This window comes from Carya illinoinensis, chromosome 3 (genome assembly GCF_018687715.1).
Source record: "Carya illinoinensis cultivar Pawnee chromosome 3, C.illinoinensisPawnee_v1, whole genome shotgun sequence".
NCBI classification, from domain to species: Eukaryota; Viridiplantae; Streptophyta; class Magnoliopsida; order Fagales; family Juglandaceae; genus Carya; species Carya illinoinensis.
Window position 1 is genome coordinate 11,996,153 of NC_056754.1, and position 13,546 is coordinate 12,009,698.

The 13,546-nt window shown below is 37.0% G+C and overlaps 1 protein-coding gene across 1 annotated transcript; it reads right to left on the reverse strand.

Annotated features, from left to right (window-relative positions):
• Positions 1–3,518: 3,518 nt before the first annotated feature.
• Positions 3,519–4,929, reverse strand: LOC122304482. Its single transcript, XM_043116757.1, has 5 exons — positions 4,864–4,929; positions 4,567–4,776; positions 4,379–4,471; positions 4,063–4,158; positions 3,519–3,929 (listed from the first exon to the last, which is right to left on the reverse strand). Exons 1-5 carry the CDS (start codon positions 4,927–4,929, stop codon positions 3,579–3,581), a joined length of 816 nt encoding a protein of 271 aa, XP_042972691.1. The 3' UTR covers positions 3,519–3,578.
• Between the last annotated feature and the right edge of the window lie 8,617 nt (positions 4,930–13,546).

A 13,546-nucleotide genomic window follows, 5' to 3' on the forward strand; every position in this document is an offset into this window, starting at 1 on the left:
GGTATCATAACACTGGAGGATGTCATGGAGGATCTGTTACAGGTTCATGTATTAATTAAGTAAAAGACGTTTTGCTTATAATAATATATATATATATATCTTCCAATAGTTCTTACTTTTGATGGTTTGAATTAAGTGCATAGTACAATTAATTAATGTATGCATGCATGCGATCACTAATTATGCTTGATGCTCTTTAGTTTCTACTTATGTAGTAGGAAATTCTAGATGAGACCAATCATGAGTACCTTGATGATCACAACTAATGACTACTACTTTTGTTTAGTACATATATTATTCATATGATTTTGGCTTAGTTATGATCACTTGTATCGAATAATCTTTAATGTTGTTTATATGTATTAATCATGACTCTACTAACCGTGTCATCTATGATCTCTATAACAGGTTTAAAAATATGACACCTTCCTTAGGTTCAATATCATTTGATCGTGCAACAGCCACTACAAGAAAATACGTCATTTCCAGCGCCTATAATAGTCGCAAATAACCCCAAACAACGCTGGTAATGCTTATTCACAGCGTTTTTTGATACGCCGGATGTTAGTTGCATTTGTATACTCACTTATAAATTCAACTAGCGTAAGGCCAAAAACGCTACAAATACTTCACTATTTACAGCGTTTTATGACGCTGCAAATTAGAAAAAAAACGCTGGTAATATCAGTCCGCCTGTGGCCATACAACGCTGAGAAAAACATTCTGCAGCGTAGCTTTAATGTCGCAAATAACATAAAATTCGCTGCAAATAAATAGAATAATTTGCAGCGCTATCAAGAAACGCTGCAACTATCAGTACATTATTAATAGCGTTTTAATAATTACGCTGCAAATAAGTTTATTAACAGCACTATAAAACGCTGTAAAAGACTATTGGAGCGCTGCAAATATTCGTTTATCATTGGTAGCATTTTGTTGATAATATTTTGTTAGCAGCGTTTGTAACGTTGCAAAATCTGATAACAGGATAGCCAACATATTATTCCCAGCGTGATGTAAAACGCTGCAAATACTATTCCGAAGCCAGATTTTTTCCCAGCGCCTCATTCAACGCCGAGAATGACCTTGTTTTTAGACATACCCAGTGCGTAATTGTTACGTACTGTTTGGTACCTAATTCAATCCAACTCAGACCACAATCCAAGATAGAAGCATATTTGCATTTTAACAACCATAACATTTTCAATATAATAATCAAATTCAGAAATCCAATACAACATTGTTACAATCTTTTAGTAATCAATACATTAGCTTGGTGCATTAATGGAAGGGAATTTTAACTACTATGTTTCGGAGTCAAGCTAACAGGAAATACATGTGTAAATTTCATGTTCTCTCCATAAATACAGCCCAATACAACAAAGTTTAGGTGTTCATGGAACTGGAGATCATGAAGATTCTACCCCGAGAGCCGCTGGAACATCTACAGCACCCCCCCGTGTGAGACACCATAGGTTACGTACCCCTTCAATGTTAGTTGTTGCAATCAAAGATCCAGCTGCAAATGTACCCATTTAATTTCATGCTTCAGCTCTTTGGCATTCCCAGCCTCTGCATATGATAAATATCCACGTGAATGGAAGTCTGGATCTTTAACTGCAGTACACCAATGTATTCTAGATTAATTACACATAGAATACATTATATGCATATAATATATATATATATATATCAAACATAACATGAAATTCTACTTTGCATTTAAGACCAAAAATAAAAACATCCAGACTCTATATATATACACATTTCAAACTCATTAATAAAAGGCCAAACAGATTGGGTTATGCTTGAACTGACAATGAAGTTCAGAGATGGAAGAATTTAATGCATGAGGTGATGGAGGATTGATTGAACAGGACATTGAGGCTTGCAAGTTGCTGCATACAGGTCCTTGATACTATGTAATTGAGTCTTCTCAGCAGCTTGTATACTAGAGATCAACATTTTCAACTACACCAAACGTGAAGATTACCTAATCAACATATGCATGGGCCTAATTTTGGTATCCTCATTCTCTTGTATGTCTTTTGTAGAATTTTGGTAGGTTTTACTTGCATATGGCTGTAGCAGGGTAAAAATTTGAGATAAATTAACTTTTCTTGCCATTTATTCCTGAATCCCAACTCTTTTGACTTAATTGGATTTTGAACATGGTTATTATCAACAATATCTAGTTGTGTTTATCCTATCAAACACAACTAGATATTAGTAACTGAGCAGAGAAGAAATTCCATAAAAACAACCCATTTTATATGCACAACTTCCTTTGGTTTCAGCATTATAAGCGTGGGTAAATAACCACCCCAATAAATTCCCTAATGACCTGAAATGTGAGAAAACACCAAGTTCAGCCCCAATAATCGACATCTACAAGAATCGACCTGAGATCAATGATTTTAAACTAGATCAGCAATCTTTTCTAGTATATTCATAACATACCATAGACCAATACATGAGGCTAATAACAAGTGTAGATGTTTGTGAAATGAAACTTTTCCTTTCCTTTCCATTACATGTAGCAACATGTGGTTTAACATTTTAAACTTAAATGATGTGGCCTGTTACTAATGATGTTATCATGGTGTTTATTTATTTATCCCTCATTGTTTCTTGTAACGTAGGTATCTTTTGGTAAAATCCGTTGCGCATATAAGTCCTATAAGCAAAAGTTAGGTTCTACACAAAATTAATCAATTGTGCTTCCATAATTTTCCCCAAAAATCTGAAAAACATTTTGAGATAGGTGCATAAATGCAGTAACCACAATACTAACCCTACATGAACCTTTTCCCGGGAACTACTATATTTTTTCATACGTGAAATTATCGTATATCGAAAATCCATCATACTCCCTGTTTTCCACTAGTATTATAATCACTGCCACCTAAAAGCTAGAAAGTCAATTAAAGTATAAGTCATCCAAATTTGTGCACGTGTTGGATACATAATCAGGCCGTGGAAGAAAAGATGGGGAATGAAGACATCACCTGAAATTCAGCTTCCTCTTTTGATGTAGTTTGCAGTTCAGGCATCCTCTATTTTCCAGCATTCATCACACAGGCCCACACCTTACCAATCTACTTATCCAAGCATGCCAATCATAGTAAAATGGCATTGCAATAAATTCCCCGTCCCATTCAGACCTTTCCATGGTTGGTCAAATGCATATCCTGTACATGAGTTTGTCAAGCCCAACAGAAATATTACCATTAGTTTTGAAAGTCTCAAATAAGTAGTAAGTGACTTATTAGCTAGCAACTACAATATGTTTAAATTTATAAACATAATGGTGGCTTAGAGGTTTACCTTTATGATATTACCACATTGCATAATCCCATGGATTGTTGGTTGCCCAAACTGAGCATATGAAAATTTAAGGATATCTCACAGGGCACAAAAAACTGTTTTGACCCAACCCAGCTTCTTCCCACAAAACACAAAAATATAGCCTTCCATTGAATATATATATCTTGTCAATATATAATACCATCGGCACAACAAAAAATGCACCCAAAAAGCCACAAAAAACCTTCCCTTTCAGACTCACATGTCCCCACTCATTGAGTCTCTCGCTGAGACTCACTGAGCGGGGTCGGGTTAGCAGCGAAGAAAGCCCTCAATAAGCGGTCAGTTTCCGCTTGTCTCTCCAACAGAAGCTGCATGTTTGCCTTCATTGCCTCCATCTCACTCTTGGATGATTCAACCTCCTTCTTATGTTTCTCAATCAAATCTAGGTACTCTTTCTCTCGTGCCAATGTGCGTTGTCTTGTAGACTCTGGGATTATCATCTCTCCCAATCCTCTTGCATAGCCTGGTCTATGACCAAGTACTTCTCTGAAGACACCCGCTATCCTTTCATCAGTTCGTTGCTCTGGTTCTAGAGTATCCAACTTCGAAACCATGTCCTTCTGAAATACAAAATTATAAATCCATTAACTACAATGATGTGTAGTTAAGTTAGCATTTTTTTTGCTCAATCAAAAAACAATAATAACAAGCAATTATGTTAGGCAAATTCAGTAATTCTACGAATTTACTCACATATTTGTCTTCGGTGACTGGTGTTAAAAAGTTATTTTTCTTCTTTGACCAATGGGTTTCCTTGAAGAAGTCTACCATATTCGCCGATTCAGCCCTCTACCAAATGTGTGTGGAATGTGGCATGGTATAACACACAGTCAGTAAAGAGTCGTCGACATATTTCCACACCGGGATTGGTAGCTTAATCTCGGTATTTATTAGAATAACAAATAAATGCTCTGAATCGTTTCAATAGGGACAAGATGCTTTGTCCCTATATGAACATAATTTACTACGGAATAGAAGTAAAGCAAGTGTAATAGCCTAAACCTAGTACCTTCTCTTCAAGAATCCGCACAAAGGATTTGCGACCTGCTGTGTGGTTAATAACCAGCCTCTTCCTACTCTCCCGGTTTTTAGTAGATAATTTCTGCCATGAAATAACCATTCAATTAAAAAAATTTCCACACAAAGTTAGGTTACATCCAATCAATGTCGTGATACATTAACACCCTTGATGCATACCTTGAAGGCCTCGCTACCCCATCTACCACATAGCTTCACCCAAACAAGGGGGTTGACCAAAACTGTGCCGTTAGCCAATGCTTCGTCATGGCTGGCATATGATAAATATATCCTATGCAATTCATGGTGGAAAGCATTAAGTCGCTTCCGAAGTTGTTTCGTTACAGCCAATCGATGGTTCTCCATTTCCCAATCAAGTTCAAAATCCCCCTGCATATATAATCAAATGTATTTGGTTTAATCAATTATACTACGACCACTTGAAACCTACCATCATTATTAGTGGAAAAGTCTTACCCGAACACGATCGATTAACTCATCCTTATGTGCTTGGGTTACATCGCTCCACCTTGCATAACTCATGTCACAATGATGTTTGACTATCCATGTTAATCGTGTTGTAAACATGTTGGCGTTTGAGCAGCATGGTGCTTTCTCCATTATTTATCTTCAGCAGCACCTTTCCATGCTTCTGCAATTTTTCAAATTCAGTGCACTTAGCTGGGCCACGTCCACGTCTCCTCTGAGGCTGGTTTGGTACAGGCTCCATGGGAATGTCCTCACCTGTAAGTTCATAAATAACATCAAATGTATATGGTTACATTATCTGATGTGGTATAAAATTGAGCATGTGGAGCAGGATAAAATATGTCATTACAGTTAATAAAATTGGTTATGTGAGTATTACCGATCTGAACTCCTGCAGGCTCTGCCTCTATATCATGTGAGGTCACTTGAGTTGGCTCCGTGGGGACGTCCACACCTGTATAGCATAATAACAATAAAAAATACGAAGATCTGATGGAATTTACAAATATATTGTAACACCATTTTTGTGTAAATGGTTAAGAATATACAAAAAAAAAAAAAAACAGCCAGCATATGTGGACTGTACCAATTTCAACTCTTGCAGGTTCTGCCTCTATATTGGGTGCGCTCACTCTGTTAGGCTCTGTTGGGGCATTCACACCTGTATCACATAATAGTGTTAATTTGCAGTCATCAAATTGGAATTTGAAAAGATGAAAAACTGCATGATATGTATATTGAGATCTCATCAAAAAAATCATAAACATGTTAACTATACCGCTCTGATTTCTATTTGTCTCCGGCCTGATACTGGGTGATGTGACCCTGTTAGGCTCTGCCTCCAGTGTTGTGATCGCACATGGTGGCTCCCATGGATGGCTTGGGGGTTGGGTAGAGTCATCCGAGCTGGCCTCTTCGACATTATCAGGACTATGATATGAACTAATTCGAGCACCTCGTGGCCGGCGGGCTCGGCATGGGTAAGGTGCCATTCTTCTACCACGGAATCCTCGGCCTCTGGGCCGACCTCGGCCACTATATCCCACTGGCGCGCCTGCATTGATAAAGAGATATCATTTGTGTTAGGATCATAATTTACAAAAATCAATATAAAGCGAAAAAAGTGTTTGAATATCAACCTGAGCCGTTCATGCTCCTCGAGTGTGAATTGCTTGAGATGGGATTGCAACGGATTCTTTTAGAACACTATGCGCATATGTGAACCCTTCTTCACCCGACCTGAGATCATAATTAAATTAGTCTCTCATCTCTAACCTCAAGTGTAGTTTACAAATATAAGTGCACACTCCAATTTGCATAATGCATTAAACTAATAAGAATTGTCGAGTATCGAAATACTGTGTATCTTTTGGTAAGATATGAGAATTCACCTAATATCATTATGTTGTCAGTTGGTTATTCTGAGTCAGACTCTTCCTCGGTGGATGGGTCATCATCATCTGAATATTCCCAATCACCATAAGCATCTCCAGAACCAGATGGAGCCATAGCATCATCAATAAAATCTCCCAAAATTCTGCTATTACCACCCGACTCCATCTGGTCTCGTGGCTCAATAAGGGAAGGTTCTATATCAGTCCTACTAAGTGGAGTTGACACTGGACATGCATCACAATGCAAAAGTGGATAGTCATATGGGGACTCATTCTCTTGATAGGCATCATCGTCACTCGATTCACCATCAATGCTTTCTACAACCCTCTGCACTGGTGGAATATCATACACATTCCTATTATTGTACTTCTGCACAACATACCAATTCCCTTTCTCCCTTAGATCCCTAATGTAAAAACACTGGGAAGCCTGGCATGCCAACACATATGGTTCGTCTTTATACCAAGTCCTATTCATATTGAGACTAGTTAAATGATCGTCTACTCGTACCCCCCGTTTTTTGTCACCAACATCAAACCAATCATAGCTGAACAAGTACACTCTACGACCCCCCATGTAGTGTAACTCCACAACATCATTGATAATACCATAAAAGTCTACATTATCAGTATCTTGGTCACCAGTTACCAAAACCCCAGAATTTTGTGAACGTCGGTGAAGTTCACGAGACTTCATATGGAACCGTTTACCATTTATAATACAAGCAGCATATGATGCAATCCACCGATCAGGTCCGCAAGCTAACGCATACAAATCTGGGGACACATCAAGTGGATTGTTGCTACGCTGGTCCAGAACCTACATTCAATCGGGGTAATGAGTGAACGTCTAAGTTTCAATGACATCATGCAATCACAGTCGGGTATAACACGTGAATTAGTGTCTAAATATAATTCTTAACTTACACGTTGCTTGAACCAAATGGGAAACTCAGTTTGTTGCGTGCGCTCTATAGAATTTGGGTTTGACACCTTGCATTTGTCATAGTGTTCCCTGCATTTGTAGAACACAAATGGGGAAACATATTTAGTCAGTTGTCTAAATTAAATGACAAATGGTAGTAGGTTATTTCGAGATAGCATGAAAGGAAGTAATTATTGCTTACTCTAAATAGGGTCCGATCTCAATACAGTTGTTTAGCACGTACCAAATGGCTGCAGCATGGAGTTTATCTTCTAATTGCACATTATTAGCTATACCCAAAGGACGAAGTTTCTGGTTGAAAATTTTGAACCCATCTATACTCTCCTCTTCAACACCATCAATGTTGCGATCTGGTCGATTAAACTTCGTCTTCATATCTTGGAGATAGATGGAGCAAAATGTCAAACACTCGATGTGAACCCAGGCTTCTGCTATTGATCCTTTTGGACGGGCTTTATTCTTAACATACCGCTTGAATTTCCAGAGAAACCTCTCAAACGGGTACATCCATCGATATTGAACTGGACCTCCGAGAATGGCCTCACGGGGTAAGTGTACAGCTAGGTGGACCATAACATCGAAAAAGGATGGAGGGAATATCATCTCCAATTTGCATAAAATGGTGACGATATCAAGTTGAAGCTTTGATAGACGATTCACATCTAGTGTTCGGGCACACAACTCTTTGAAGAAACTACTAAGTTCAGTCAAAGCCAACGCAATATCCCTCTTTAAGAACCCCCCCACAGCAATAGGAAGTAGTGTTTGCAACAAAACATGATGGCCATGGCTTTTGAGCCCAGAGATTTTGGAATCCCGTACAGATACACAATGAGTGATATTGGCAGTGAACCCATCTGGATATTTAACCTCAGCAAGCCACGCACAGAATTTATTCCTTTCATCTCCATGTAATGTGTATGCTGCATGTGGCATTGTAACACGCTCACCTTCACGTTTCAAATGTAATTCCTTTCTGAAGCCCAAGATCTCTAGATCACGCCGTGAATTAGTGTTATCTTTTGTCTTGCCAGGAATGTTCATAACTGTGCCCAAAATGTTCTCGGAAATATTCTTCTCAATATGCATAACATCTAGATTATGTCTAAGCTACAAAGTTGACCAATAATCTAGTTTGAAGAAGATGCTTTTCTTAGTCCAGTTCAACTCCTCTGCAGTGCGTTTCCTCTTCCTACAAGATTTTCCAAATTGAATATCTCCAAGCATTTGTAATTGAGTTAAAAGATCCGCTCCTTCAACCATTGTTGGGGGTATACGAAGATCTTCTTTACAGTTAAACAACCATTTTCTCGTTCGCCAAATATGATCTCTCGGTAAGAGACGTCGATGTCCCATGTAACAATGTTTCCTACCATACTTCAACCAGTTGGAATCTGTTTGTGCATTGCAAGACGGACATGCCATTTTCCCTTTTGTTGACCACCCAGATAGATTTCCGTAGGCAGGAAAGTCATTGATTGTCCACAATAAGGCAGCATGTAACATGAACATTTCCTTAGTAGATGCATCATATGTAGGTACCCCATGCTCCCAGAGTTCAAGTAACTCATCAATTAACGGTTGCAAATAAACATCAATATCATTTCCTGGTGATTTTGGACCAGGGATAATGAGACATGTCATGAAGAACATGTCTTTCATGCATAACCACGGCGGTAAGTTATACGGGACAAGAATCACTGGCCAAATGCTATAAGGTTTAGCCAGATTGTTGAATGGATTAAATCCGTCGCTTGCCAAACCGAGCCTAACATTGTGAGCATCCCTAGCAAATCTGGGGTGAGCTTAATCAAATGTCTTCCAAGACTCTGAGTCAGCAGGATGTCTCATACTAGTGTCATCGGTGACCCGCTGCTCCTTATGCCATCTCATGTCACCTGCTATCTTGCTTGACACAAAGAGATGCTGCAATCTTGGCTTCAAAGGAAAATGCCTAAGCACTTTTTGAGGGATCACTCGTGACCCATGTGTATTTGGCATCCATCGTGAAGCCTTACAGATAGGGCACTGATTAAGATTAGCATTTTCCTTCCAAAATAAGATGCAGTCATTAGGGCATGCATGAATTTTGTGATACGTGAACCCCAAACCTCGCTCCAAAGTCCTGGCCTCCTCATATGATTGTGGCAATTCAGCATTAGGAAAGGCTGACCGCAAAAGGCTTAGGAGCATATCAAAAGACTTGATTGACCACCCACCAAGTGTTTTAATGTGTAACAACTTCACAACGAAAGAGAGTTTTGAGAATTTTGTGCAGCCATCAAAAAGAGGACGTCGGGCATCCTCTAATAGTTGGTCATAAGTTGGGGTTGGGGAGGACTGTGGTATTGCTGAGTGAGTTGGTGATGTAGTGTTGTCATCAGGAGCATCTCCGCATGTGGCTGCCCGTATGTCATCAAACATACGGTCCATGTCATCAATGTAGCCGTCTCCACTTTCAACTTCAAGATCGTCATCATCGTCAATGATGGGGAGAGTTTCCTCCTCCCCATGAAATATCAACTGGGTGTAGTTTGGATCTATCCCTTTTATGAACAAGTGAGACTCCACCTCAAATATAGGCAAGAAGAGATTATTACAGCATATACGGCACGGACACCAAATGCGATCACTTCCCATGGAATGGGTTCGTGCCATTGTTAAGAAATTTTTAACCCCTTCAGCGTAAACAGGTGATAGAAGTCTATCACCTTCACTCATCCAACTTTTGTCCATCTAATAAAAAGAAGAAGGCATGAGTGGTTTTGATATGAAGTCATAATAATAAAAGCGATAGGTTCTAGAACAAACTAGCATGTGGAGCATGATACAAGTAGGGGGAAATTGCTAGTTGAACACACACAATGATATACATGTTAATGTAAAAAAATTTAAACTTATGTTTAAATTAGGAAGTAGTATCATGGGTTGGACTCCATAAATAAACATTATCCATAATAAACATAATAAGAGAAATCGTCCAAGTGTATTAATTATAATACACTTGGAAGGTAAATTATAAAAAAAAAAAGGTAGACACAATATCAAGTCGACAACAAAAGCATATGACCAAGATATGTGTTGTAGTAGACCCTTGATACTATTTTGTTATACTGTTCATTTCAGGCGATGGTAGGCATGTGGACACAAACAGTATCATATATACTCTGAATCGGATTTTAAGTGCAGCAGAAATTACATTGATGAATTGCAAACTTTATGATAGGCTAATAAGAATAACCACCGGTTTGATTCATGGAAGTAGTGTCACATTTTGAATATTTTCATGGATATTTGAAGAAGGGAGGTTTAATATATAGTTTTAGTTGGTCACATTTCATGTACATTATTTTAAAACTGAATATGATATGCTTGGAATTTTAACTTGTGAAAACTCATCACAGTTTTTAAATAATAAGCGTGATACATTATTCATGGATGTAAACATTTAAAAGTTGGAATTAAAACTGAAACATTGAGACTATTTCTTTAGTCATATGTTATGACTAAAGAAATAGTCTCTTGTAAGTGTAGATGTTTGTTGTATGCAATATCTAGAACTATGATAAAAACAATCGATTGGAACGCTGTGTGGAATGTTGAAGCTGGACTTTGAAAATGACAAAGAAGAACAGAAGGGGCTGAAAGTAGTTTCCAGCCTTATAGGGCAACACTATCTCACTGATTTTTGGCATGGAGATCATGGTTTCTGATATTGAAGAGGATGGATATACACATTTCGTCGTGCCAGTGTATCTGGATATTTAATCAGTTCCAGATTAATTGCATTGGAAGCAGGTGAAGTATAACTCTAAAAGACTACGAGTGTTTTTCCAGCAAGGATCTGCTCTCAATTATCGCAATCAGGCCTATCCCAAACTAGCATTGTGTTTACTCTTGAAAAAACACATAATTAATCACTTTCTACCCATAACTTATACAATTATGCTCTTATCAACAAGCTTTGCAGACATTGATTCAAGGATCCATCAATTAGTGTTTGGCAAGCAGAGGAAAACAAAAAACCACCAATATCTATCATGATTTTAAAACTTCTCAACTAAAGTATATTTTCTGTCATCACCAATAACTTTTGTAAATAATGGTTCATATCTAGCCCCCTGCCTTATTATTTCAACAATTTTATTGCATATGAGAGAGTTTAGAAAACCAATTTTACGATGCAACAAAGAGAGATCCATGAAAAATAGCTAGAATAATCGACATAAATGCAATTGGGAAAGGTAGGGTGGTAGAAATCTTGATGAATCCAAAAAGAGATCAGAAAAGGAAAGTAATCTTTTTATTCTGGTGGCAAATTAGAAGTCTACCATGGTACAGAAAAGTTCAGAAACAAAACAGCCAGCAAAAAAGTTCATTGGTCAAATTATTCATTTATGCCTGGTAAGGATCACTTATAAGCAGTACAAGATCAGTAATTTGTGTGATGGGGATACACAAAAAAAAAATAGCCTCATGGTACTATTATGCCATGATGAGCAAGACAGTATACCAACACAGTCCATATACAAAAAAGCAGAGCTGTATCCCAATAGAAAGTAATATCATTTACTAAATATCACAACTGAAAACAGAGCTGTATTGCTTCTTTAAAAGAGGCCTACATGAGGCTAGTTCATTTCTAACAAGATGAGCAAAACATTTGGGAAAAACGAGAAGCAAAAAAATAATCAAATATGAGCATTATAAGCGGATTACCAAGCACAGTAGATGACATCAATGATTATTAAATGGAAGAAGACACCAATTACATGGAAGAAGATACTTCTTTAACAGTACATATCTATCAATGAGAGAATATATTGATAGATTCATATTTATCCCAGATTATAAGTTAGGTTCTACACAATTATGCATATGAAATGATTAATAATGCATTGGCAACACGTCACTACATTAGATGGAGATCATAGGGCGGGCTAGCTGTGGAATCATTTAAAAAGAAAAGCAAGCATCTCTTGGGAAATTAATCCATCATGCATTCATTTTTGTTTCGGCAATATGTTTAAAGTATTCCAACAATTAAATCCAAAAAATAAATGCCGACTTCCAACAGTGAGCCGCTGTAAAAATGTTAGTTTGCATTTTTAACTTTTATAACACAAAAAGCAGAGCTTAGCACGCTAGCTAGATTAATTAGGAAAATTAGAAAAATGGAAGTACTAGACTTTTATCTGTGATTTTAATACTTTTGAAGGATAATCAAGTTCAAAACAATTATTTACTAAGAATAATAATGCCAGAAAGTACTACACCACTATATATATATATATATATATATATTTATATATATATTCATATCTCACAATAATCTATGAAATGCTGATATGCCAGCATTTAATTGGATTTTTTAAACAAGGATTAATTAATCACTTGAAAGCTATTAAACAGCATTATCACATGGATAAATATGAAATTGGTGGGATAATATATATTATAGTTTATAGCATTATTCTCAAAATTTTAACAAAATCCAATAAAAACAACATCTCAAAACTTTTCATAAAACCTCTTAAACATGATTCTCAACTATTTACTTTTTCAAACACACTAACCAACGAGCTGTATACATCCTAAACCATACATTTTCCAGCATCATGTTCTTGCTTTAAATGGTTAAGTAATACGAAGCAAATTCACTGCATGGCTTATACTGTTATGATATGAAACTTATTGAGCTAGCTGAGGACTGTAATGATCAAATTAAAGTACTAAAATCTTAAAAAATAGGGAAGAAAAAAAACAGACTGAGTACTGCTGCTAATTAACTAATATACATGTGATGTGACAATCAAGTTCAATATTACTTGACAATTAACACCAATTATATATATAACTATGTACAGGCCGCCAGCCACCATGTGGTGGTGGAGCACAATATAAAGCTACAACCCACATACGTAGAATTTCTATATATTTCTTTTTGAAGTTAACCAATAATGTAGTAGGTAACATTCAGGGAGATGTCATGGCATATACTCACATATTGCTATTATTAATATACTTGGAAGCACCCATTTGGTGTACTATATGCTTATATCCATAATATCGAAATACTATGTCACGGTCGTCCTAACATAAATTTAAATTAATGAAAGAAAACATAAATTTAATCAGTAATTATTTATGTCAATAATACCCTGCATATAAGGCATGCATACTGTTCACATCCCCAAAAGTTTCCATGGAAATAAGGAACGGGATGGAGATGTAGTTGTTGTCAAAAAGTTAAGTTGATTTAGCAAAATTTAGAGACTTGCATAATGTTCAAAACCGGATGTCCATGCTCTTTAACTAGGGTATGTTGGAT

Coding starts and splice junctions, on each gene's coding strand:
- LOC122304482 (XM_043116757.1), bottom strand. CDS start 4,929: ATGAGTTATGCAAGGTGGAGCGATGTAACCCAAGCACATAAGGATGAG. Junction 4,777..4,863: donor AGTTAATCGATCGTGTTCGG/GTAAGACTTTTC, acceptor TTATATATGCAG/GGGGATTTTGAACTTGATTG. Junction 4,159..4,378: donor TGCGGATTCTTGAAGAGAAG/GTACTAGGTTTA, acceptor CACATTTGGTAG/AGGGCTGAATCGGCGAATAT.